Source organism: Lissotriton vulgaris, chromosome 9 (genome assembly GCF_964263255.1).
Source record: "Lissotriton vulgaris chromosome 9, aLisVul1.2, whole genome shotgun sequence".
NCBI lineage: Eukaryota > Metazoa > Chordata > Amphibia > Caudata > Salamandridae > Lissotriton > Lissotriton vulgaris.
In genome coordinates this window covers 904579282-904604594 of record NC_141697.1, presented here as the reverse complement: position 1 = coordinate 904604594, position 25313 = coordinate 904579282, and the positions used below count along the sequence as shown (strand labels likewise).

The following is a 25313-nucleotide window of genomic DNA, read 5'->3' as shown; positions in this document are numbered from 1 at the left end:
TACCCCAACTCTTCTTTGACTTTCAGTTTATCTCACCACCCTCCATTTCATCCTCCCTATCCAAAATATCCCCTCTACTCAACCCATCCCTCCTTCCATCTCCCTTTCTCATCACACTTTGTAATGCCACCATTAAAGGCAACCCTCTGATACACCACTCCACACTATCCTGCCCCTTAAAAGTGTAAAATTCTTCATCTGTCTCTTAGTCCACACATAAATTATATCCCTTCTCAACAATCACATGCCTGTCTTATGTTCAATCTCCTACTAAAAAAACCTCCGAAGCACAGAAAGAATAATTATACCCTGCTTACTAATGCACATAATTGATCATACATCAGAAAAGATGTAGACCTGGACCTCAAAATAAAATAACGAACTGCTCAATCCTTAAATCTCTCAAAGATGCTAATCCTACTCGTACTTCCACTCTTCCGTTTCACAAATCTGCTGACCAACACCTTCACACTAACTTGAACCACTGCCCTACCTTTTAGATTCCTTATTTACAGTTCCCTTCAAACATTTTGTGTACGTATATCTCTTTCAAACCATCCCAGTAAGGTCACTTCTCATCATACTAAAGCAACTTGATAAATCTACCACTGGTTCCTGCCCATCACTGCTGCTGCTACATAGTCTGGAGCTGCTACCTAGGTAATCTTCAGAACACCCTCCAGAATCTCTCAACACACCCTGCTGGTCTAAGGAATAGCTTTACCCACAGAGTCATAAATCATAGGAATTTAGAATAGACCATACAACAACTTCACCCAGAGGTACTGTTCTACAAAGCCCCAATAATTTAATTTAATACTACAATGCAGTCTAATTTCTTACACCCTCCCTATTCAACCAACAAACGCCTCCAAGCATAATGGAGCAATCCAACAAACTTTCTGCTATGCATTGTTCGCTACCTGGTCTGCCACTTGGGCAGACGCTCTAAGACAATACTTAGCCCTGAAGCAGCATCAGCTAGAGAAATCTACAAAAGAACATACTACGGACTCATCCATGTTCACTGTTTTCCAAGTCTCCGATAATACCCTACAACCTACCAGTCACAAGGGGTGAAGTAGCAGAAAGTGCACCTAAAATCACATAACTTGGGACAATCTCTCCTACCTCCACAATTGACTTCTACCCAGCAGCAAGACCGATAATTAGCAAGACACAACCAACATATTTCTCATCCCTATTTGATCAAAACATCAAGCAGTTGTCACATATGGTAATACATTTTAGCTCACTAAGTAAAAACAGACATCAAATCCATGACCTAATTACTGGCTACAAACCACCCCTCCATTTCATTACAGAAACATGTCTAAGAGAAAATTCTACATCAATGGGGAAAAATGGTTCTCAAAACTTGATTTGAATTCATGGAATCATCAACTAGTACTAAAGCCGGACAGTCGCTACAATACGACTTTTTCAAAGCACTTGGGGCTCAGACTATACAAGTGACTTAACTTTATGAAATTTTCAGCCGTTGAAGGGTTTCAGAACGCAACCAGAAAGACACTATCCACACTCGAATGGGTCCTATACATTAGTGATGGTATTTTTATATACTCCACCACCCAGGCAGATCCCCACAACTGCCTCAAGGCCACCTTCCAGAGTCTGAAAGAGACTGGTCTGACCCTACATTAGGACTAGTGATCATTCTTCGAGTCCAGAATCAAGTTTTATGGATTCATATTTTCCAAGGAAGTATTACAGGTCGACCCCAGAAAATCAGCAGCAATCAAAGAAGTACCTGCGCCAAAGAATGCAACAGGCTTCATTAGCTTTCTGGGTATGGTGACCCCCCATGGCACCAGACAGGGTGCTGGAGGAGAACAATGATGAACTGAAAACCCATGATGTGATAATACCTGAGGGTGCGAATGGAGCGACGACAGGTGGCCAACTGGAGGCCCTGACACCACAGAATCCAGGTGAACCATCAACCTTCACGGGCTAGGTCAGGTCAGGGACCGGGGGTGGAGAAGGCCAGAGCCCTGAGAGAGGTCACTGATACAAACTGAGACCTAATCAATCAAGAGAATTTGTAATTTTGTGTGTGCCAAAGTAGGGGTAACCCCAGATATCTAACATTGGATGGGATGTATTGAGCCACCGAGGCTCAACGTACTAACAGTGACGCAGGCACGTAACCTCTCAGCCAGGTGCGGCCGAGGTGATCAATAAAAGGGGACAAGCCGCTCATGGCTCAGTCTCCACTGTGTGTAGCGGGGTGTCCATGTGACTTCTGGGGACAGTTGGGGGCTAGCGATATCAGAGTGCAGGAGCAGCCCAGTCCCTCCCGCACCGCAGCCGGGGAAAAGGGATCTCCTTACTCTGAGATGAAAATGGCCAATCATACAATTAACACTTTGAAGCCGCCAGTAATGGACAATCATTTCAAGGTATTACAGTGATCAAAACACCAATGGGGAAATGGTTGTAACCAGAGGACCATTATCGCCAAAGGAAGAAAATCTATTCAACTGATAAAAACGAGATTGTTTCAAAGTGCACCTGAAATATTAACAGGAGCTTAGATCCACTCTAAAAGGAGATGAGGAAAGCTTCTATTCTTTCAGACCACAAATTGAAATAGTAAAGCTCCTTGCAGATGTCAATAACTATCACTTCCATGCTTACTGTCTGGCTTTAACCCATTGTTCTGCTTGTTCTTGCAGATAGCCTACAGGAAAGATCAAAACATTACAGTGAAAACACAAGATGAAGGAAGATCTGGACCCTGGGTGAATTCTACAGATTTCATTATTTGTGCTACTATGACATATTGGTCAAGAAACTTGCATGAGCAAATGCTGAAAAATTCACCTACTTTGCTGGATGTTCAGAACCCAATGATGAATTCTTTGGCCATCGTGCAATCAATGAATGTTCTACTTCTAAGTGAGCTACACTAGTTTGCAAGGGGGAGTTAGTCACAGCTCAGAGACCATGGGATATTAGCTCATTCATTATGAAGTAATGAGTGAGGCTGAGGGTTACGAGGAGAACTGGAAGATGCAAGATCACCATTACATTGTGATGTAATAGCTGGAACATCAGCTTAATTAGAGTCGGGAGATCTCAGGGAAAAATTTGCTGAAAGTTCAGGAGAAATGTACTGGGATCATCTTACATTATGATGGCGCACAGTCCCAATCTGAACCTTATTACTTGAAGATGGTCTTTCTCCAGAGCAGGTGGAAACTTGCACCTTCACTGAAGATAGCACAGCCTTAAAGGATGGAGCACCCATTTCAAACTGCTTCAGTGCATGAGGACCAGGGAGTTTTAGAAGAAGGAGGTGTCCCCCCCCCCCCCCCCCCCCCCACACCTAGGCGCTGTGTTAACTGCAACCACTGGTATGGTACGCCTGGATTGGTTCTTGGGACCTCCATGCCACCTCCCAAATGTCACCCTGTGTGCAGTGGTGGGCGGGGCACATGAACAGAGGTATTCCCAAATCTCCATGGACTCCTGGCCTAATGCAAATGATGTAACGCCATTTTGAGATACTGCACAATTGGAATTACCAAAGGGCCCACAGAGGCAAGTGCTGTCCCTTCTTAGTGCAGAAAAGCCCTAGGGGTTACAAAAGAAACGACTGCAGATGTCCACTGCATCCCCTACTGCATTGCTGTAATAGAAACCCTGATGAAAACTGTTTGACAGTGAAAGAAGGACATTTCAACAAGGAAATCAGTGGGGCTAGAGATATACAGGCACTTGGAACTGGCTAACTGAAAAATGCAAAAACTTTTTTATGTAGAGCTTCCTCTTAAAGGTGTGAAGGTAGAGAGGTGTGGTGCATCTGCCAGGGCTGCTGACTTCAGAGCACAGAGTTCATGGTACGTTTTTGAACACACATGATAAAAGTGAAAGCGCTTAGTGTGTGTTCACATGAAGATTTCTATGTGCTTATAAGGATGTGTAATATATGTGCACACACATTTCCTCTGCTCCTAAACAAAATCTACATTTAGGAAAATCATTGTCCCAAACTACTGTGTGTGTCCTGCAACACGCAGGTGCTTCAAAATCCTAAATATATTAACTGTTGTATGATAAAAAAAAAAATCTTTTTTGTTGTTGCTTTAATTGGTAAAAAGGGATCAAGACACTCAACATTGTGTTTTTGGTTTACGTCCAATTATCTTGGCATTGTACGTATAAATGGCCTTCATAGCTTTCTAAATGCCCTTCAACCCATCTTAGGCAATGACCTGGACTATTCTATTGTTTCCCCACCAGCCACCCCTTTCGTTTTACCTGGAGAGGGAGTTTTCCGAAGTGATGTCTTTCGGAGTCCTGACAGCTGTGAAGTTACGCTTTGGCTGGGATACTGAAACAAGAAGAAACATTTGCCTTTTTTGAAGAGTCACATCTGTAAAACATGCCACCAAAGAAACAATCCCCAATTTCATGGACCATCAAAAAATTATAGTGAATTCTGTATAGCCGGTGCAGAAAGTGAAAAATGTATGTTAATATACATGCAGAAGGAAAGTACAGCTACCAGTAACGATGTTTATAACAAATAGCTCCTCCTAATTCTCAAGATTTATATGTGAAATACTTTGTATTTTCAAGCATTATTCAGACCATCTGAATCTCGGAATAAGGAGTCCGCTTTCATCTCCACAGTATATCTACAAATACCATACTATAATGCAGGGGCCGCTCCTCTGTAATGGCGGCGCAGCGTCGCCCCACTGGTCAAAGTCAGTCACAGAAATATAAAATTATAATAAAACAATAATTTAATTTTATTTTCCGGCGACTGACTGGGCTGATGCCATTGGAGTTTGGGGCAGGCTGGGCCGTGGCAGGGGGAGGAGCGATGGGCACTCTAAATAGTGCATGTCATTTAGCCGGCAGTCTTATGCCGGCCAATCTGACATGCGCACTTCTATTTCTCCAACCCAGCTGTGTTGCACAGCCAGGTTGGAGAAACAGCACAAACTCCCATGCAGCTGCAGCCTGCGGTGGGGCAGGGTGGAGGGGGGGGGGGGGGGGGGGATTTCGACGCACGATGACGAGGGGAAATTAAATAAATCATTAATTTTCCCTCGTCTTTGTCTGTTAAAAATCCCTCTCACCCAGCCCCACCACTCTTACCTGCATGGGCTGCGCCTGCTCCCATGCACTGTCTGAGTGTCATACCAGGCAATTCAGACCAATCCTGGTGCCGCTCTCCTGCTAGTTAAAGCATGAGAGCAGCGATCGTGATTGGGCAGGCAGCCTGTGCTTTCGCAGTGACCGCCAAGAGCAGAGAACCACAGAGACGTATGTTGATATCAGCAACAGGTACGTTTTAAAAAATTATTCCTATTCCTCGTCTCACACGGCCCTCCACTCTACTTTTGCGGCAGCCGCCACTGCTGTAATGACACCTTCTTCTATATGTTTGTCAAAACTACTCATCAGAGATATACCATAAACAATCATTGGCAAAACTATAAGGTCTGGCCAGCTTGCAATTTGTTTTTTACATTTTTGTTTTACTTACATATGCAAAATGCAAAATAAATTGGGCGAGCGTATAAAAATCATAAAAAGTAAAGAAATGCCCCAGCAGCCTAGGCACACCCGCCCTGGCACTGAAGTTGGGTTCTTATCAGGCAGCTGGACACATGTGATCAGGCAAAATGCCCTCACTCTAAGTGCCAGGCAGCAAATAGATTGAGTGATCTGACCTATAGACCCATGCTGTAGGCTGCTGAGGGTGGAAGCAAAATTAATTTATGAATTTCTTGGAAAACATCAGGCTGCCTGGCTTCCTAACCTCTGTGCTCTAGTTTTTCATAGGGATCTAAACCCAGGGGAAGAGCTTAAAAGGATACACATTTTATTGGCTCCTGTTTTAGTAGAAACTCAAGCTAAGCATCACGTGCACTTTTTATGTACATTCGAAGTCACCCCAGATTTCAACTGATGGAAACTGCCTGTGCAAAGTTGTGTACCACTTATGCATATTAATCCCAATCTATTTTATACATGCAGTTATTTAGTTATTGGTAATTTGTAAGGTGCCACTAGAAGCAGCTTCAGAGTGTCAGGAAAAGGGAACAGGGGACATGAAGTAGGAGCAGTGGCGGCTGGCACTAGTGTGGTGAGCGGGGGATGTTGTAGAAAAATAAAAACTTACCTCATAACAGCATCTCTGCTTGCCGTCTCTCCTGCATCTGGAGTCCGGCTGGAACGGGAGCAGGAAACACACAGGCTCCCCTAAGCCAATCACAACACTAATGTCAGCAGCATCCTGATTTGGTCTCAGCGCCATGGTTCGGTGCTCAGACAGGGACTATGAGCACACATGGAAACAGCAAAAATGCGAGAAATAAAGCATTTCTCCTCATTTCGCCAGGTTAAGACCAGGTTTTCCCTGGTCTTAATTTTGACGCTGCTTCCTATGTATGCCACCCTTGTACCTAGGTGGCAGCATCAAAAGCAATGAGTGTTACGGTGGAATGCCCAATGCAACACCAATTGCCCATACCTTTCATAATAAATACAGCATGAAAGGGTGTCTTATTTACAAGGCGGTGTTAAGCCACGTTAAGTGGCTTAATTCTGCCTTGTAAAAAAGGCAAAGTTCCTATCGCCATCACAACATCACTAAATGTGTGGTGGCGATAAGGACTTGTAAATATACCCAAAAGTGTTAATAAAGTATTTACTTCCCAGAGCAAGACCTTTTATGCGCTGGAATTGTGCCCTTGAAGCAGCACAAATGGCATTCTGGCTGCATTGCGCTGCACTAAGTCAAGAGGGTGTTCCATGGGTGATACTTGGGCCCTACCATCCATGGTTTTTGACAGCAAGCCAGATCTACAAAGATTGTCAGGCATGGCCTTGCATAAAAAATAATGCCTGCAATGAAAAGGCGCCCCTTGACACAAAGGCCTGAATTAACAAACATTTTATTCTGGGTTTGTGTCACGAAAGTGGAGCAAACCTGTGCAAATTGTTCTTTTTAATTTACTTTCCATCCCAAAACTTGTTTTGTGCTGGACAGTTGCCTGAATGTAACACAAAGCAGTGTAAATCACTGCTTTGCATTACTCTGTGATGGGCGTTCCCATGCAACAACCCATATTTTTTGACAAACCTACTAACAATAGTAGACATGGTTTTGTGCACAAAAAATAACACCACTTTAACGTAGGTGTTAAAAAGGATAAATGTTTTTTATTTTCTCTAACTTTTCCAACTTTGCATCTGTGCTGCACTGTACAGCACACATCCAGAGTAGGAAAAGTTTTAAAGTTAGTCAAAGAATAGTATTTTATACTGGAAGGATATCCTACCACTACAAAACCTATGCTAGACTCATACAGACACCTTTGCACAGGAAACATCCATTACAACGCAATCATTAAATCGCACTGCTTTTACAACGCAGCTGTTACAACGCAGCTGTCTTTACATTGCATGCCATTACAACGCATGCTATTACAACGCATGTCACTACACGCATGCCATTACAACACAATTTTTAGGGTGGGTGTGGGTTTTGGGGTAGATGGGAATAGTAATTTTTACCCCTACACTATCCAACACTTACCCTACTGTTACACTCACTGGAGTGGGAATAGTAATTTTTACACCTACACTATCCAACACTTACCCTACTGTTGCACTCACTGGAGTGGAAATTATAATTTTTACCCCTACACTATCCAACACTTAGCCTAATGTTGCCTTAAAAGTATTATGCGTTGTAATGAAATACGTTGTAATGGAAGATGTTGTAATGATAGTTTTAAAAATGCGTTGTAATGGCATGTGTTGTAAAATTATGAGATGTATAGTAGTTGCAATGTAAAAAAGGGCTGTAAAAGCATGCGTTGTAATTGTTTGCGTTGTGACATCATATAATCCCTTTGCACCATGGCGCACAGGTATGCGTGGCATTCGGCAGCCTAATTGTGCATCAGTGCTAGGGAGAGAGCAGGATAATTCTAGATCTTTGTAGATATGGAAACACTGCAATGTTTGGTGCTGCGCCTTGTTGTGTGAAAGTTTTGAACCAGAGCCGAGCAAAGCGTTATTTACGCTACTTTAAGAACAACATGTTTGCACTGGAAAGTAAATACTGTTCAATGGTATGTATGGCTGTAGATACACATGGTCTGCAAACTCCTGCCATCTAGTGTTGGGTCCGGAGCTGTGCAAGTTGTTTTTCTGCAAAGAAATCCTTCGAGTCACAAGACAGAGTGACTCCTCCTCTCAATGATATTGCTCATGGACATCAACACCTTTGTTAGACGGTATTATCTTCGATAGTGCTTTTCAGCTTCTGCACTGCACTTTAATTGTGTTGGTTTCTGAATTATTCCGCCTGCCGTTTGGGGTGCCGCCCATCTCGGGCCTACCTTCCCGCATGTCACTGCCTCCATCGGAGATGTGCTTCTAATGGAACATACACCATTTTGATTCTGCTCGCGTTTCCACACAAAATATCCGCACACCGATCAACACCTCATGTGCAATCTGTGCCTTTCACCCGACCATAAAGAAGCCAACTGCGATACGTTTAAGTTGTTCTGGTCCAAAAAGACCATTTGGGATCCTAAGGCTCGAAGGTCAAAAATGTTTTGGAAGAGAAGGGATGACACTCCCAACCATTTCTCCCAACTATTTCGGTGAAGAACATGCACAGGAATAGCCAACCGTGGAAGAAGAGGAGGCTTTCTCTATCATGCTTTGTTATCAACACCAGTGTGCATCTTAGAGGACTCGCATGGAGTGCTTAATTTGTAAACCAATAAGTGCCGGGGCTCTCGTCAGGAGGCCTCTGTAGCATGCACCACACATTGCCCCTGCCAGCTGGCAATGACAGTACAAACTCAGCTACTAACCATCACACATAACTGTTGTTGTGCTAATACCTATATTAGCCAGACAGCGCCACCATGTGACAGGCTGTCATAAGCCCCGGTACTGGCAATTAGGTGCCGGTGCTGAGCACCAGAAACCTCCTGCTCAAATTAAGCACTGCTCGCATGGCTTAGTTGTTCAGGATTCAAGCCAGAGGTCCAGTAGGCAATCTTGAATATGCCTTTTGATAAAGAGCACCATTTTGGGCCTGAGGTAGATACTACACTTGATAAAATGACAAAGGACACCGAAAGAGATGAAGTCACAAACTCCCACTCCTAGAGGCTCCTTTTGTCGCTCAGGCTATAAAGGTGGATATAAATCCACCTCCACAGACATGTCCCCTTCCCAACAAAACCAAACCCAATCCAACTACCGTATGGGTTATTTCAGAGGTTCCTCACAGAAGGGAACAAAAAGGAAAGGGGCAGGGGTGCCTCCTCGCGCGGAGAAGTACCCACTGCAAAGCAGTGACTATCCAATATTTTCCCTTAACCACACAACCCCTGTCAGGGGCAGACTTCAGTTCTTCTATCCACTCTGAGATTCCATCTCCACAGACAAATGTCGTAGCCATCATCCAACAAGGCTATTGTCTGGAGCTCATTTCCACACCACCCAATATTCCACCCCATTCTCACCCGTTGCCACAGGAACATCGGACACTTCTCAAACAACAGGTCCAAGCCCTTCTTCTTCAGGGGGGCATAGAACCTGTCCCACTTCAACAACAAGGCTCAGAGGTATACTCTTTATACTTTCTGATCCCCAAAATGGACGTGTCATTAAGACCAATCCTAGATCTCGGACCTCTGAACCACTACACCCCATCAGAGCTCTTCCATATGGTCACTCCACGGGATGTTATTCCACTCCTCCTAAGACCTAAAGGACGCCTACTTTCACATACCAATACATCCTAGTCACAGCAAATATCTCAGATTTGTTGTAGCAGGCAAGTACTCTCATTTGGGGTCACTACTGCACCTTGGGTATTCACCAAAATGCTTGGCCGCGCAGCGGTTGCAGCACATCTGCGAAGACAAAATAGTCACAGATATCCAAAGCTGGATGATTGGCTCATCAAAGCTAGCTCTTACAAACAATACTAACAGGACACTCTGGTGACAGTGGATCTGCTTCACAAGCTAGGGTTTACTACCAATAGTCCCAAGCCTCATCTTCAGCCTCTACAAGTTCAGCCTTACTTGGAAGCAATCTTAAACACACAGTTATGATTAGTCTACCCCAATCCCGCTCATATTCAGACCTTTCATGTAACTATATCACAGTTCCAGCCAAATAAAACACTCACAGTAAGGACTGTCATGCATCTGCTCGGAATGATGGCTACTTGTATTGCCATAATTCCCCACGCAAGGTTACAGATGCACCCTCTATGCCATTGTCTAGCTCAACAGTGGTCTCAGTCACAGGGTCACCTCCAGGATCTAGTGTTGATAGACTGCCAAGCTCACTGTTCTCTGCAATAATGGAACACTAACAATCTGTTAAAATGGCGGCCTAGACCCTGTTCCTCACATCACTCTCACTATGGACGCACCAAACACTGGTTGGGGTGCTCACCTACAAGACTTGACAGTACAAGGTCTGTGGGATGTCAAACATCAATCTCTACACATCAAAAACCTGGAGCTTCTGGCAGTATTTCTGGCACTGAAAGCTTTCCTTCCTTATTTGTCAAACAAGGTTTTCCTCATCCGAATGGACAATATGACAGTCATGTATTACCTAAAAAAACAGAGGGGGAGAAAGTCTTCACAAATATCACACCTGTCTCAGACCATATGAAATTGGGCTCTTCAACACAACATTCACCTGTTTGCGGAATATCTCCTGGTCTGATTTTGCGGACCTGCTCAGCAGGATGCAGCAATAGACCCACAAGTGGGTAGTTCACCCACAAGTCCTCCTTCCCTACGTTCAAAGGTGGGGTGCCCTCATATTGACCTTTACGCCACAACAGAAAACGCAAAATGCCCAAACTTTGCCTCCAGATACCCACACCCAATATCCAAGGGCAGCGCACTATGGATGAGTTGGTCAGGGATATTTGCCTACGTTTTTCCACCTCTCCCTCTCATTCCATTTCTGGTTCGGATATTTAGGCAAACCTCTCGAGCCATGATCCTTGTAGTTCCCACATGGGCGTGTCAGCCCTGGTTCATAAAACTGTTAGTACTCTCAATAACTCCACATGGGAATCTACCCAATAGAACAAACCTTCTCACTCAAAATCAAGGACAAATCAGACACCCAAACCCCAAAACACTTCTTGTAATTTGGCTCATGAGGTCATAGAATTTGGTTACCTCAATTTACTACCAAAATGTATAATCATTCTCAAAGAGGCATGTAAATCCACAATGAGAGCCTGTTATGCTGCAAAATGGAAATGTTTTGTTTGCTACTGCCAGTCAAATCAAATTGACCCTATTAAAGATACAGTAGAAGACAATATCTACTACCTAATGCAGTTGCAGAAAGCAAATTCAGCCTACACTTCCATAAGGTTACACCATGCAACAATGGCTGCCTCTCTCCAAAATAGACATCATCACTCATTATTCAAAATCCCAGTCATCAAAGTGTTCATGGAAGGAGTCTAACGAGTTATTCCACATAAGGTTTCTCCAGCACCCTCTTGGAACCTTAACTTTGCTTTCAACAACCCATCCTTTTTTGGTGACTCATGGGTCCCCCTTTATGAGCCTCTTCACTCATGCCCCCTGCAATTTCTTTCCTGGAAAGTGATATTCTTAGTTGCTATTACCTCACTTAGACGTATTAGTGAGCTCCAAGCTTTAACCTTGTAAGAACCATTCTTCAAAATACATAGAGACAAATTGGTTATTCGTACTGTAGGAGAGTAGGGTCTGCAATCCTATGATCACCCAGATTTTTTGCTTTTGTTTCACTGGTTTACGACTTTCTCTGGCTGTGGGCCTGCCAATCAGACCCACAGCCTGGCTGTTCTCTCTCTAAATTACAACATGTACCCTAGGTGCATTTACCAATTGGTACTGGGCCACCTTATCAGACCCTGTAACTCAGGGCATAGGTGTACCCAGGGCTGCCAGGGGCTGCAGCATGTATTATGCCACCCCTGGCTGGCCTCCTAAATTTGACACAACTGGCTGCATGACAGCTGGGGCAAAGTCGTGTAATCACCCTTTGCTGTAGATATAGTATACCTATATCTAACCCTAAAATGGACACACAGATTCCTATCAGTCACTCCTATGGCAGGCCTTAACAATCCTGAAGGCAGAGTGCTTGGAATCGTGTGAGATGGTGCTCTGGCATGAGCTGAGCCTGTCTGCAGCTTGCGGAATCAAGTCCTAATAGCTGTTCCATGATATCGCATACCATATACTCTTAAGTGCATTATAATCCTCGCGGTTAAATGCTATCTTTGGTATTGCTTTATCAAAACATGTCGAGTAAGGTGTCATACGAATTGGAATACTAACCCCTCGCCAATTCTGGCGACGGGGTTAGCATTCCACCCTTCTAGAGGGACACGACATGTATGTAACTGTGAACCCCGGTTAAAGTTAACTAAAGCCTCAGCTCCACAAAATGGATGCTGCCACCACAGACACGAGTCTGACCCCCTGTAGCTGGGAGTCCTTCCAGCGAGGGGAGCCTGGACAAAGGGTTTCCTGTCAGGGGCGGTGCTAGCACCGTCCCAGACATGGTTTTGTGTATCCTGGGTAGGCAGGGCTTTTCAGGAAGGTGACTGCTGAGTGGCACCCCGGTGCTCACTACGCATAGGCCGGTCAGAACCAGTTCCAGGGGCACACCAGCCCCTGGCCTGGGGAATGTCCGGCATGGCAGAGGGGTGTAACCACCCCCCTCCTAGTCCCACCCATAGGCAGGACCTAGTCACCGGGTCAGCCCCCTTTTTTAGTATAAAGATGGTAGCGGGCCCCCTGTTCAAATTAGATCATCTTTGGAATCAAGACACGACTTTCTTCGAAAGGACTTCAAGATTTCTTCTTCAAGATTCTCCCTTGTGGCTAAGGAGTAGTCACCCTGCATCAAGCGGGCACCATCCTAAGAACACTGCGGTCTGCTGCAAGTCCTTCTTCACGAATCCGACGACCCAGCTCGACGAGACCCGGCTTCCCTGGCACCTCTGACCTCTACTCACCTCTACAGCAAAGCTGAGAACCGTGAGTGCGACGAGACCTCGAGGGACCGACGATCGCCAAGACTGCACGACTTCTTTGCAACAAGCCCACCGTGTGCTCCACTGGTGAGTGCTTTGGGGTCCGAGAAGCCCCAACCCTGAGCAGCTCCAGCACCGAAGATCAGCCCTCCAGCATCTCCACGATCTGCGTGGGGCCCTTCTGCTTTTGCGTGCTCACCGCGCTGTGTGGCTACTAGCCGGCTGGCTTGTGGCCTTCTACACGACGCCCGACGACATCACTGCTGCTGGTCTGGTTGCTCCAGACTGGCCCTTGCTTCCTTCTTCAAGAGAGGCACCCCGGACCCTCCTGGTCCACTCCAGACGCCATTTTAGGTCCACCGCGTGGGCTTGAATTTGCCAAGGCTTTGTTGCCCAATCCTGGGTCCAGCGACGCCGACAGCTTCAATCTTCGTGGGACAGCTCGTTCCTCCTTCCTGGTCGCCGACAACGCCTCCTGGTCCGTGAGATCTTCGAGCACAGCGTCACCCACTCACCTAGTCGAGGTGGCTACCATCCGGTGCCCTCCTGGTGCCCACTGACTACTGGCTAGTAGTCTCGAACTTGGTCCCCTCTGCTTTCAGGTGTCATCTTCCTTCGATCCAGGCTTGGATCCATCGAACTTTCTTCACTGGTCGCCTGCCAGCAACTTCTTTCTTCCAGGCTCCTGGTCCGGCAACGAGGATTCCCGACGTCTTTTGAGTCCTATGCAGCTGCAGCCCCTGGGCTAGGTAACTTCGGCATTTCGGTGCCCCAGCATAGCCTCACTATCCAAGGGTCAGGATCCACTTTCGTTTTCTCCCTACCAGGTCGGGTTCGCCCGAGAACACTAACTTTGCAATTACTAGCTACCATAGACTTTGTCCCGCATCTCGCGTGAGAGTGCACACACTGCACCCGAGTCCCCTGGGTCTCCTAGAAGTAATCTAACGATTCTATAGTCAAGTCCTAGCGATTCCAAAGGCTATTAGTACTGTACTTACCTGCTAGTAATTTCGCATTCCACTTTCAGAGTATATGGTTTTCCGTGCCCCTTGGGCATTTGTATATACTGTGCTAACTTAAGTATTTTTGTAAGAGTTTTGGTTTGTGCTTAGTACCCTGTCCTCATAAAGAGTACAGGGCTGTTGTGATTCTTAATAAATAACTGTTTATTTTCACAACACTTGTGTGGTGTCCTTTCACTTGGTATTTAAGGGGTATATGTGTGGTAAACAGCTGGCTTAACACGCCCTCTCGAGTCTTTAGCCTTAGACTGCTCGTATCCACGCTACTAGGATAGCTGGTCTATAAGGTTGACTTACAACCAATCATCAATAAGGGTTGCTGGACTGATACATAGTGTTCACTAGAATAGTGAGCACTGCATATCAGGCCACCTTCTCACATTGGTGAGCAGCGGTTGGGATTTGAGCTTGCTGTTGTTTTACCACACGTATCCTAAGAATATCTTGTTGAAAGATCACATAAGTACTGTTAGGTACATATAACTAAGCTTAGAATACTCTGAGTTCTACTGAACCAGCTGTTGCAGCTCCTCAAGGCTTAGCACACCTTGGCTGCAACTCTTAGCAAGGGATCAGTAGGCAAACACATAGTGTAGGTAGGTGCATCACTTACACCACACTAGAAACAGCATGTCAGACAAAGGAGGAAACTCTGAGTCTCCCCTTGTGTCAGTGGACCCTCCACAGGTCATCCCTTCCAGATATGCTGTTCTTAGCTTCAGGGAGTTGAGACAGGTGTGTACCTCCAGGAAGATAAGACAGGGGTCTAACCCCACCACTTCCTTTCTGATTGGTCTCTTAGAGACTTATGATGCCAGGAGGGCTGGTAACCCAGACCCTTCTAATCCAGATGGGAATATGCCCTCCTTACAGGGACCCTTTGATAGCCAGGAACATCCCCTCCAGGAAGCAGATGATGCTGAGGATGAGGATGAGGATGAGGACCAGTTGTCAGGGGATGAGGCAGATAAGGGACAGGTAGAAGTCAGTAGACTAACCAGGTCCAACTTAAGCAGACATGAGATGGGTACTGGGGAACCCCTGGGGCCACTCTCAGGTCAGCTTAACATTGGGAATGGACGAGCCAGATCTCTATCAAGAGGCTCTGGCAGATCCCTTCAAACCAATGGCTCTCACAACTCTTCTCAAAGAGGGATGACTTCCCCTCAGAGGAGAGTGTATGAAGCTAAAGAAAGGGCAGCCAATCTGAGGATTGAAAGGGAAGAACTTGCCCTGGCCAAAGAGAGGCTTGCCTTTGCTAGAGAGCAACAGTTAAGTGGGGTAGTCCCCACTGGTGGCAGCATAGTACCTAGCAATAGGGAAAGGAGTTTTGACACAAAACACCTGGGTAAGATAGTGCCCCCCTTTAAACAAGGGGATGACATCCACAAATGGATTACTGCTTTGGAGAGGGCCTGCACTGTGCAGGGTGTTCCCCAGAGTCAGTGGGCAGCTATCTTGTGGCTCTCCTTTGAAGGCAAAGGTAGAGATAAGCTCCTCACTACAAGAGTGGAGGATGCTAACAATTACCAAATCTTGAAAAACACACTGGTTGAAGGGTTTGGCCTAACCACTGAGCAGTACAGAGTGCTGTTCAGGGATACCCAGAAAACTCAGTCTCAAGATTGGTCTGACTTTGTAGATTGTGCCACTAAGGCTTTTGAGGGCTGGTTGCTGGGCAGTAAGGTTACTGATTATAAAGGATTGTACAATTTGATGATGAGAGAACACATTTTAAACAATTGTCAGAACCAGTTGTTGCATCAGCATCTTGTTGACTCAGATCTGACCTCTCCCTAGGAATTGGGAAAGAAGGCAGACAGATGGGTTAGAACAAGAGTTAAACAGAACCAGGGCCAGAATCAAGGTGGTCAGAAGAAAGCAGACCAGAAGGGTAAAGATTCTAAGGGGGAACAAAATGACCAGAAGTCTTCGACAGGTCCCCAACAACCCAAAGAGGGTGGGGGTCAGGCTCCCCAAAAGAAGAAAGAAGGCCAATCTAAAAGGTGGTGCCAATACTGCAAAAGTAAAACTCACTGGTTTAGTGAGTGCACCAAGAAAGGAGGAGGGCAGGCTCCTGCCACTGCAGCCCCTAAGGCACCTGTGCCCCCTAGTACAGTCAGCAGTGGTAGTGCACCTCCCAAGGGTTTAGTAGGGTTAACCCTGGGTTCTGAGGGGTGTGACAACTTAGTTGGTACACTCACTCAGGCTGTCCTTGTCTGTACAGGGGATGTGGATATGTCCCCTGACATAAGTCCCAATACTTTGGGCAAATACAGACAGACACCTTTCATTAATGGAAAAATGGCTCAGGCCTATAGGGACACTTGTGCCAGTGTCACAATGGTGACACCTAACTTTGTGGACCCTGGACAGATCATGCCAGGTACAGAATTCCTGGTGACCAATGCAAGCAATGTCACTACCAATCACAGTATGGCAATTGTAGCTTTCTCCTGGGGAGGGGTAACTGGCCAAAAGAAGGTTGTAGTTAGTTCAGACCTCCCAGTGGATTGTTTGTTGGGCAATGATTTGGAGTCATCACAATGGTCAGAAGTGGAGCAGAGGACTCACATGGAAATGTTAGGCTTGCCAGCACATGTGTTTGCTGTGACCAGGTCACAGGTCAGGAAATGCCCCACTGAACAGGTGCTGGATCCTGGAACAATGGACCAGACACCTCCCAAGAAGAAGAGCAGTAGGGTTAAGGCTGTGCCTTCCCCCTTGCCCCAGGTTGAGGATCAAGTCTCAGAGGAGGCTGACCTACAGGAATTGAGGGAAACTTAGCCCAGAGAGTTTGAACTTGATCAAGTTGAATTCTTGGGTTCAGGGGGACCCTCAAGGGAATACCTGGGGAAGGACCAGTTAGACTGCCCTTCTCTCGAACCCCTCAGGCAGCAGGCTGCTGCTGAGGCTGCTGGGAACGCCACAGGTACCCACAAGGTATACTGGGAAGATGGACTCCTGTACACTGAGTCAAGAGACCCCAAGCCTGGCATGACCAGGAGGCTGGTTGTACCCTTGTCTCAGAGAGGTTTCCTACTTACCTTGGCCCATGAGATTCCCTTAGCAGGTCACCTAGGCCAGACAAAGACTTGGGACAGGCTTGTCTCACACTTTCACTGGCCTCACATGAATGAGGATACCAAGGAGTTTTGTCGCTCCTGTGTCACTTGCCAAGCCAGTGGTAAGTCAGGTGGCACAACAAAGGCCCCCCTTATACCAATGCCTGTGGTGGGGGTGCCCTTTGAAAGAGTGGGGATTGACATTGTCGGTCCAATGGAACCCCAGACAGCATCAGGGCACAAATTTATACTGGTGGTAGTGGATCATGCCACCAGGTATCCTGAAGCTATTCCACTTAGGACCACCACAGCCCCTGTGGTGGCAAGGGCCCTAGTTGGAGTGTTCTCCAGAGTGGGCTTCCCTAAGGAGGTTGTCTCTGACAGAGGTGCAAACTTCATGTCAAGCTACTTAACTGCTATGTGGAAGGAATGTGGTGTCAATTACAAATTCACTACACCCTATCATCCACAATGCAATGGGCTTGTTGAAAGGTTCAACAGGACCCTAAAAGGGATGATTCATGGACTACCTGAAAAGCTCAGGCGTAGATGGGATGTCCTGATACCCTGCCTTCTGTTTGCTTACAGAGAGGTCCCACAAAAGGGGGTTGGCTACAGCCCTTTTGAACTTTTGTATGGGCATCCTGTGAGAGGCCCCCTGTGTTTGGTGAAGGAAGGATGGGAGAGACCTCTCAAAAAGCCTGCAACCAGCATAGTGGACTATGTACTTGGTCTCCGCTCCAGGATGGCTGAGTATATGGAGAAGGCATCTGAAAACCTTAAGGCCAGTCAAGAACTTCAAAAAGCTTGGCATGACCAAAAGGCTGTCCTGACTGTTTACCAGCCTGGACAGAAGGTGTGGGTGTTGGAGCCAGTGGCCCCAGCAGCACTCAAAGACAAATGGTCTGGGCCCCACACAATTCTTGAGCAAAAGGGAGAGGTCACCTACCTGGTGGACCTTGGAACTCCCAGGAGCCCCCACAGGGTACTCCATGTCAACAGGCTCAAAGCATATGTCGACAGGAAGGACATGAGCTTGCTCATGGCCATAGATGAGGGACAGGAGGAAGAGAGTGACCCTCTCCCAGACCTGCTCACTCAGAATCCTGATGATGGGTCAGTAGATGGTGTTGTCTTTTGTGGCAGCCTCTCTGAACATCAACAGAAAGACTGTAAACAGGTTCTTCAGTCTTTCAGACATATGTTCTCTCTGACACCCAGTCAGACCAATTGGTGCACCCATGAGGTTGACACTGGTGACAGCCTGCCAGTCAAGAGTAAAATCTACAGGCAGCCTGATCATGTTAGAGACTGCATAAAAACTGAAGTGCAGAAAATGTTGGAGTTGGGAGTCATTGAACCCTCAGATAGCCCTTGGGCTAGTCCAGTAGTTCTAGTGCCAAAACCTCACACCCAAGATGGTAAGAGAGAGATGAGGTTCTGCGTAGACTACAGGGGTCTCAATGCAGTCACTAAGACTGATGCCCACCCAATACCAAGGGCAGATGAACTTATAGATAGATTGGCTTCTGCCAACTACTTAAGTACATTTGACTTAACAGCTGGGTATTGGCAAATCAGGTTAGCTGAGGATGCCAAGCCCAAAACAGCATTTTCAACCCCTGGTGGGCATTATCAATTTGTGGTAATGCCCTTTGGTCTGAAAAATGCACCTGCCACCTTCCAAAGGTTGGTGAATCAAGTCCTTACTGGGCTGGATGACTTCTGTGCAGCATATCTAGATGATATTGCTGTCTTTAGCTCCACCTGGGAGGATCACCTGGTCCACCTGAGGAAAGTGTTAGAGGCTCTGCAAGCAGCAGGCCTCACTATCAAGGCCACCAAGTGCCAGATAGGGCAGACACAGGTTGTATACCTGGGCCACCTTGTAGGTGGAGGCCAGGTTCAGCCACTGGAGAGCAAGATACAGTCAATCAGGGACTGGGCTCCTCCAACCACCCAGACTCAGGTTCGAGCTTTCTTGGGCCTGACTGGATACTACAGAAAGTTTGTCAGGAACTATGGTTCCATTGTGACACCATTAAATGAACTGACAAGTAAGAAAATGCCAAAAAAGGTTCAGTGGACAGCAGGCTGTCAAAACGCATTCGATGACCTAAAGCAAGCCATGTGCACAGCACCTATCCTTAAGAGTCCAGACTACTCCAAACCATTCATTGTCCAAACAGATGCTTCTGAGTTGGGTGTGGGAGCTGTTCTTTCTCAACTGAATTTTGATGGTCAAGACCAGCCCATTGCTTTTATAAGCAGGAGGCTGACACCCAGAGAGAAGAATTGGTCAGCTATTGAGAGGGAGGCCTTTGCTGTGGTTTGGGCCCTGAAGAAGCTGAGGCCATACTTGTTTGGCACTCACTTCAAGATTCAGACCGACCATAAGCCCCTCTTGTGGCTAAATCAGATGAAGGGTGAAAACCCCAAACTGCTTAGGTGGTCCATTTCCCTACAGGGGATGGACTTTACAGTGGAACATAGACCTGGTACTGATCATGGCAATGCCGATGGGCTCTCCAGATATTTCCACTTAGAACAAGAAGACTCACCTGGTCAAGGTTAGCTTATTGTCCCAAAGTTTGGGGGGGGGGTCATGTAGGAGAGTAGGGTCTGCAATCCTATGATCACCCAGATTTTTTGCTTTTGTTTCACTGGTTTACGACTTTCTCTGGCTGTGGGCCTGCCAATCAGACCCACAGCCTGGCTGTTCTCTCTCTAAATTACAACATGTACCCTAGGTGCATTTACCAATTGGTACTGGGCCACCTTATCCGACCCTGTAACTCAGGGCATAGGTGTACCCAGGGCTGCCAGGGGCTGCAGCATGTATTATGCCACCCCTGGCTGGCCTCCTAAATTTGACACAACTGGCTGCATGACAGCTGGGGCAAAGTCGTGTAATCACCCTTTGCTGTAGATATAGTATACCTATATCTAACCCTAAAATGGACACACAGATTCCTATCAGTCACTCCTATGGCAGGCCTTAACAATCCTGAAGGCAGAGTGCTTGGAATCGTGTGAGATGGTGCTCTGGCATGAGCTGAGCCTGTCTGCAGCTTGCGGAATCAAGTCCTAATAGCTGTTCCATGATATCGCATACCATATACTCTTAAGTGCATTATAATCCTCGCGGTTAAATGCTATCTTTGGTATTGCTTTATCAAAACATGTCGAGTAAGGTGTCATACGAATTGGAATACTAACCCCTCGCCAATTCTGGCGACGGGGTTAGCATTCCACGCTTCTAGAGGGACACGACATGTATGTAACTGTGAACCCCGGTTAAAGTTAACTAAAGCCTCAGCTCCACAAAATGGATGCTGCCACCACAGACACGAGTCTGACCCCCTGTAGCTGGGAGTCCTTCCAGCGAGGGGAGCCTGGACAAAGGGTTTCCTGTCAGGGGCGGTGCTAGCACCGTCCCAGACATGGTTTTGTGTATCCTGGGTAGGCAGGGCTTTTCAGGAAGGTGACTGCTGAGTGGCACCCCCGTGCTCACTACGCATAGGCCGGTCAGAACCAGTTCCAGGGGCACACCAGCCCCTGGCCTGGGGAATGTCCGGCATGGCAGAGGGGTGTAACCACCCCCCTCCTAGTCCCACCCATAGGCAGGACCTAGTCACCGGGTCAGCCCCCTTTTTTAGTATAAAGATGGGAGCGGGCCCCCTGTTCAAATTAGATCATCTTTGGAATCAAGACACGACTTTCTTCGAAAGGACTTCAAGATTTCTTCTTCAAGATTCTCCCTTGTGGCTAAGGAGTAGTCACCCTGCATCAAGCGGGCACCATCCTAAGAACACTGCGGTCTGCTGCAAGTCCTTCTTCACGAATCCGACGACCCAGCTCGACGAGACCCGGCTTCCCTGGCACCTCTGACCTCTACTCACCTCTACAGCAAAGCTGAGAACCGTGAGTGCGACGAGACCTCGAGGGACCGACGATCGCCAAGACTGCACGACTTCTTTGCAACAAGCCCACCGTGTGCTCCACTGGTGAGTGCTTTGGGGTCCGAGAAGCCCCAACCCTGAGCAACTCCAGCACCGAAGATCAGCCCTCCAGCATCTCCACGATCTGCGTGGGGCCCTTCTGCTTTTGCGTGCTCACCGCGCTGTGTGGCTACTAGCCGGCTGGCTTGTGGCCTTCTACACGACGCCCGACGACATCACTGCTGCTGGTCTGGTTGCTCCAGACTGGCCCTTGCTTCCTTCTTCAAGAGAGGCACCCCGGACCCTCCTGGTCCACTCCAGACGCCATTTTAGGTCCACCGCGTGGGCTTGAATTTGCCAAGGCTTTGTTGCCCAATCCTGGGTCCAGCGACGCCGACAGCTTCAATCTTCGTGGGACAGCTCGTTCCTCCTTCCTGGTCGCCGACAACGCCTCCTGGTCCGTGAGATCTTCGAGCACAGCGTCACCCACTCACCTAGTCGAGGTGGCTACCATCCGGTGCCCTCCTGGTGCCCACTGACTACTGGCTAGTAGTCTCGAACTTGGTCCCCTCTGCTTTCAGGTGTCATCTTCCTTCGATCCAGGCTTGGATCCATCGAACTTTCTTCACTGGTCGCCTGCCAGCAACTTCTTTCTTCCAGGCTCCTGGTCCGGCAACGAGGATTCCTGACGTCTTTTGAGTCCTATGCAGCTGCAGCCCCTGGGCTAGGTAACTTCGGCAATTCGGTGCCCCAGCATAGCCTCACTATCCAAGGGTCAGGATCCACTTTCGTTTTCTCCCTACCAGGTCGGGTTCGCCCGAGAACACTAACTTTGCAATTACTAGCTACCATAGACTTTGTCCCGCATCTCGCGTGAGAGTGCACACACTGCACCCGAGTCCCCTGGGTCTCCTAGAAGTAATCTAACGATTCTATAGTCAAGTCCTAGCGATTCCAAAGGCTATTAGTACTGTACTTACCTGCTAGTAATTTCGCATTCCACTTTCAGAGTATATGGTTTTCCGTGCCCCTCGGGCATTTGTATATACTGTGCTAACTTAAGTATTTTTGTAAGAGTTTTGGTTTGTGCTTAGTACCCTGTCCTCATAAAGAGTACAGGGCTGTTGTGATTCTTAATAAATAACTGTTTATTTTCACAACACTTGTGTGGTGTCCTTTCACTTGGTATTTAAGGGGTATATGTGTGGTAAACAGCTGGCTTAACACGCCCTCTCGAGTCTTTAGCCTTAGACTGCTCGTATCCACGCTACTAGGATAGCTGGTCTATAAGGTTGACTTACAACCAATCATCAATAAGGGTTGCTGGACTGATACATAGTGTTCACTAGAATAGTGAGCACTGCATATCAGGCCACCTTCTCACACGTACCAATCCAAAATTCCTATCTAAGGTAGTCTCACAATTTCACCTTAATCAATCCATTGAGCTCCCATTTTTTTCCCTCTCCCTGACTGTTGCAGAAAAAGCTCTTCATACTCTAGATGTAAAAAGAGCACTCATGATCTACATAGATAGAACTAAAACTTTCAGGAAAATAGAGCAACTCTTTGTAACCTTTTCCCCACCTCATAAAGGCAATATTCAAATCAGGCATAGCCATATGGATAGTCAAATGTATTCAAACTCGCAACATTAAGGCCAAAACAAATTTACCTGTTACTGCCAGAGCACATTCCACTAGTGAAAAGGGAGCCACTATGACTTTTCTGGGAAATATTCCCATAGCTGACATTTGTAAGGCAGGTACATAGTGTTCAACACACACATTCACCAAACACTACTGTTTTAATATTTTAGTGCACCAACAAGCCACTGTAGGCCAGGCACTGCTACGTACTGTGCAACTCCCACAGGCTAGCCACTGTTTCTAGGAAGGATTGCTCTACAGTCTATTCAGAACGTGTGTATCTACAGTCACACATGCCATTGAACAGATTATGGCCCAGATGTACGTAAATAGCATTTACCGATTCAAAAATACCGAATTTTACCGATTCGGTATTTTCGAATCGGTAAATGCTATGTAGCAAATCATTCGGTAAAATTACCGAATCGTTAAGATTCTGTATTTACCGAATCGGTATTTACCGATTCGGTAATTGCCATTCATTCCTATGGGCCTGGAGGCCCATAGGAATGAATGTCAATTACTGTATTGGTAAATACCGATTCGGTAAAAGGGGGAAAACATTGAAGGGTGGCAGGGTGTCACTTTGACACCCTGTTGCACCCCTAAGGGCATGTATGTCTGCCACATGGCACCTTTGAAAATGCACAGATTTGCATTTTCAAAGATATTTGTTATTTACCACCAACTTGTAGTTGGTGGTAAATAACGAATCCTAACATGGGATAAGCACTCATTTAAGTGCTCCCTACATTAGGAATTCGGTAATTTACCGAATCGGTATTTAAGAAACCGGTACTTTACTGATTCCTTAAATTACCGATTCAGTAAATTACCGAATACATTTCGGCCCCTACTTCAGAAAAGCCTATTACCGGTCGGTAACGCCCAAAATTCGTTAATTTCGGCCATTACCGACCGGTAATAGCCTTCCTACATCTGGCCCTAGGTTACTTACCCTGTAAGCATCTGTTCGTGGCATGTAGTGCTGTAGATTCACTTGCACCCCTCCTCTCTGGATGCCTGAGGCCGTTGTAGTGACATTTTATGTTTATCTGATATACTTACTTTTAGCATAGACATCGCTTACACTTACCTTACACTCCTTTCTAACAGTCTGCAGGAAAACAATCTAACAAATGAGTTGATGGCCATGAGCAATATCACAAAGAGGCGGAGTCACTTAGTCTTGTTTCAAAAGACTTTTCGAAGAAAAACAACTTGCACATCTCCAGACCCAACACTAGATGGCAGGAGGATGCAGAGCATGTGAATCTAAAGCGATACACACCATGAAAAGATACTTACAGGGTAAGTAACATAATCTTTATCAAGATTTTGCACCACTATGTATGACTTTGCGGCGGTACAAAGTTATAATAAAACTGCTCTGATATGATGCTCTGAGGAATTCCTGCGTATATGGTATTACCACAGATTTAGCACTAAAAGAAGGCATGCCTGTTTTCACATTCTGTCCTACAAATAGGAATATTGGTCTAAAAACAGGTGTTATCCTGATAAAAATGTTCGACCCTTAAGCAATTTAGTGATGAGCTCGATGACTTGGATTGTTATTGTCTAAGTATTTACCATTTCCTTAAATTGAATATATTTTACTAATCATACACAATTTCACTGCATTTGAGGAACTTACTGTGCTAATCATATGGAATGTCACAGCGCTACCACTTTCTCCATGTTCTTGTGCATAGTGTATGATGAACAGCAGTCGGATAGTTCAATCACTGTCACTAAACGTCAATACTTTATAACGCTTTACTAATTATTATATGATTCAATCACTACTTAATTTGAGCTATTGGTTCCAGTGCTGGGCACCGACACTTAATTGTCACCACCGGCACTTGTAACGGTCTGCTACATGGTGAATCCATTTAGCTAATTTAGGAATGATTACAGCAAAAGTTGTTTTTAATGCAAAATGCATATAAAATTACGAATGCCTGCCACCAAAGGCCTTATAGCTATGGGGCTTGGAATAGTTTAAAGTGTAACACTTGTAGGAGAGTGATGCTTAGAAGTTGTGTTGGTAGTGTGATTGGCAGTACAGGCAGGGGCAATAAACGGTGTAAACTAAAATGCTCAAGAAGAGGGCCCTGTCACTTTTTTTTTTTTTCTAAGCTCTGCCCCTTTGTTCACCTCTTTCTTTTTTTTCCCACAAGTTTTTATTAAGAAAAACATTTACAGTACAGAAAGTATTGCGCGGGTGTTACTGTGGATTTACAAATTAAGCACTGATGGTTCTGGTCATGTATTTAAGAGTGCAAATACAAACACTCCAATCTATAGACAATGAGCCAAATTTACAAACATTTTGCGCTGGGTTTGTGTCACAAAAGTGATGCAAAACTGTACTAAATTATTATTTTGGATTTACTTTCCAGTGCAAAACCTGTTTTGCACAGAAAGTTGCCTAAAAGTAATGCAAAGCAGCGCTAAGTGCTGCTTTGGCTTCCTCAGCATCAAGGGGGCCTTCCATGGATGGTACATGGTAAGGCTGGACCAGGCACCGG

At 46.2% G+C, this 25313-nt stretch overlaps 1 protein-coding gene across 2 annotated transcripts in view; it reads right to left on the bottom strand.

Moving 5' to 3' along the window:
• Positions 1–25313, bottom strand: part of CLIP3 (CAP-Gly domain containing linker protein 3) — a 265248-nt gene that overhangs the window by 13032 nt on the left and 226903 nt on the right. For both annotated transcript variants that reach the window (XR_015300039.1, XM_086938686.1), the window contains exon 13: positions 4288–4360. Coding sequence is in view for 1 of the 2 variants with exons in the window: in XM_086938686.1 (XP_086794812.1) it covers positions 4288–4360 (73 nt within the window). In the remaining variant the exon portion in view is untranslated. The remainder of the gene's footprint in view (positions 1–4287; positions 4361–25313) is intronic.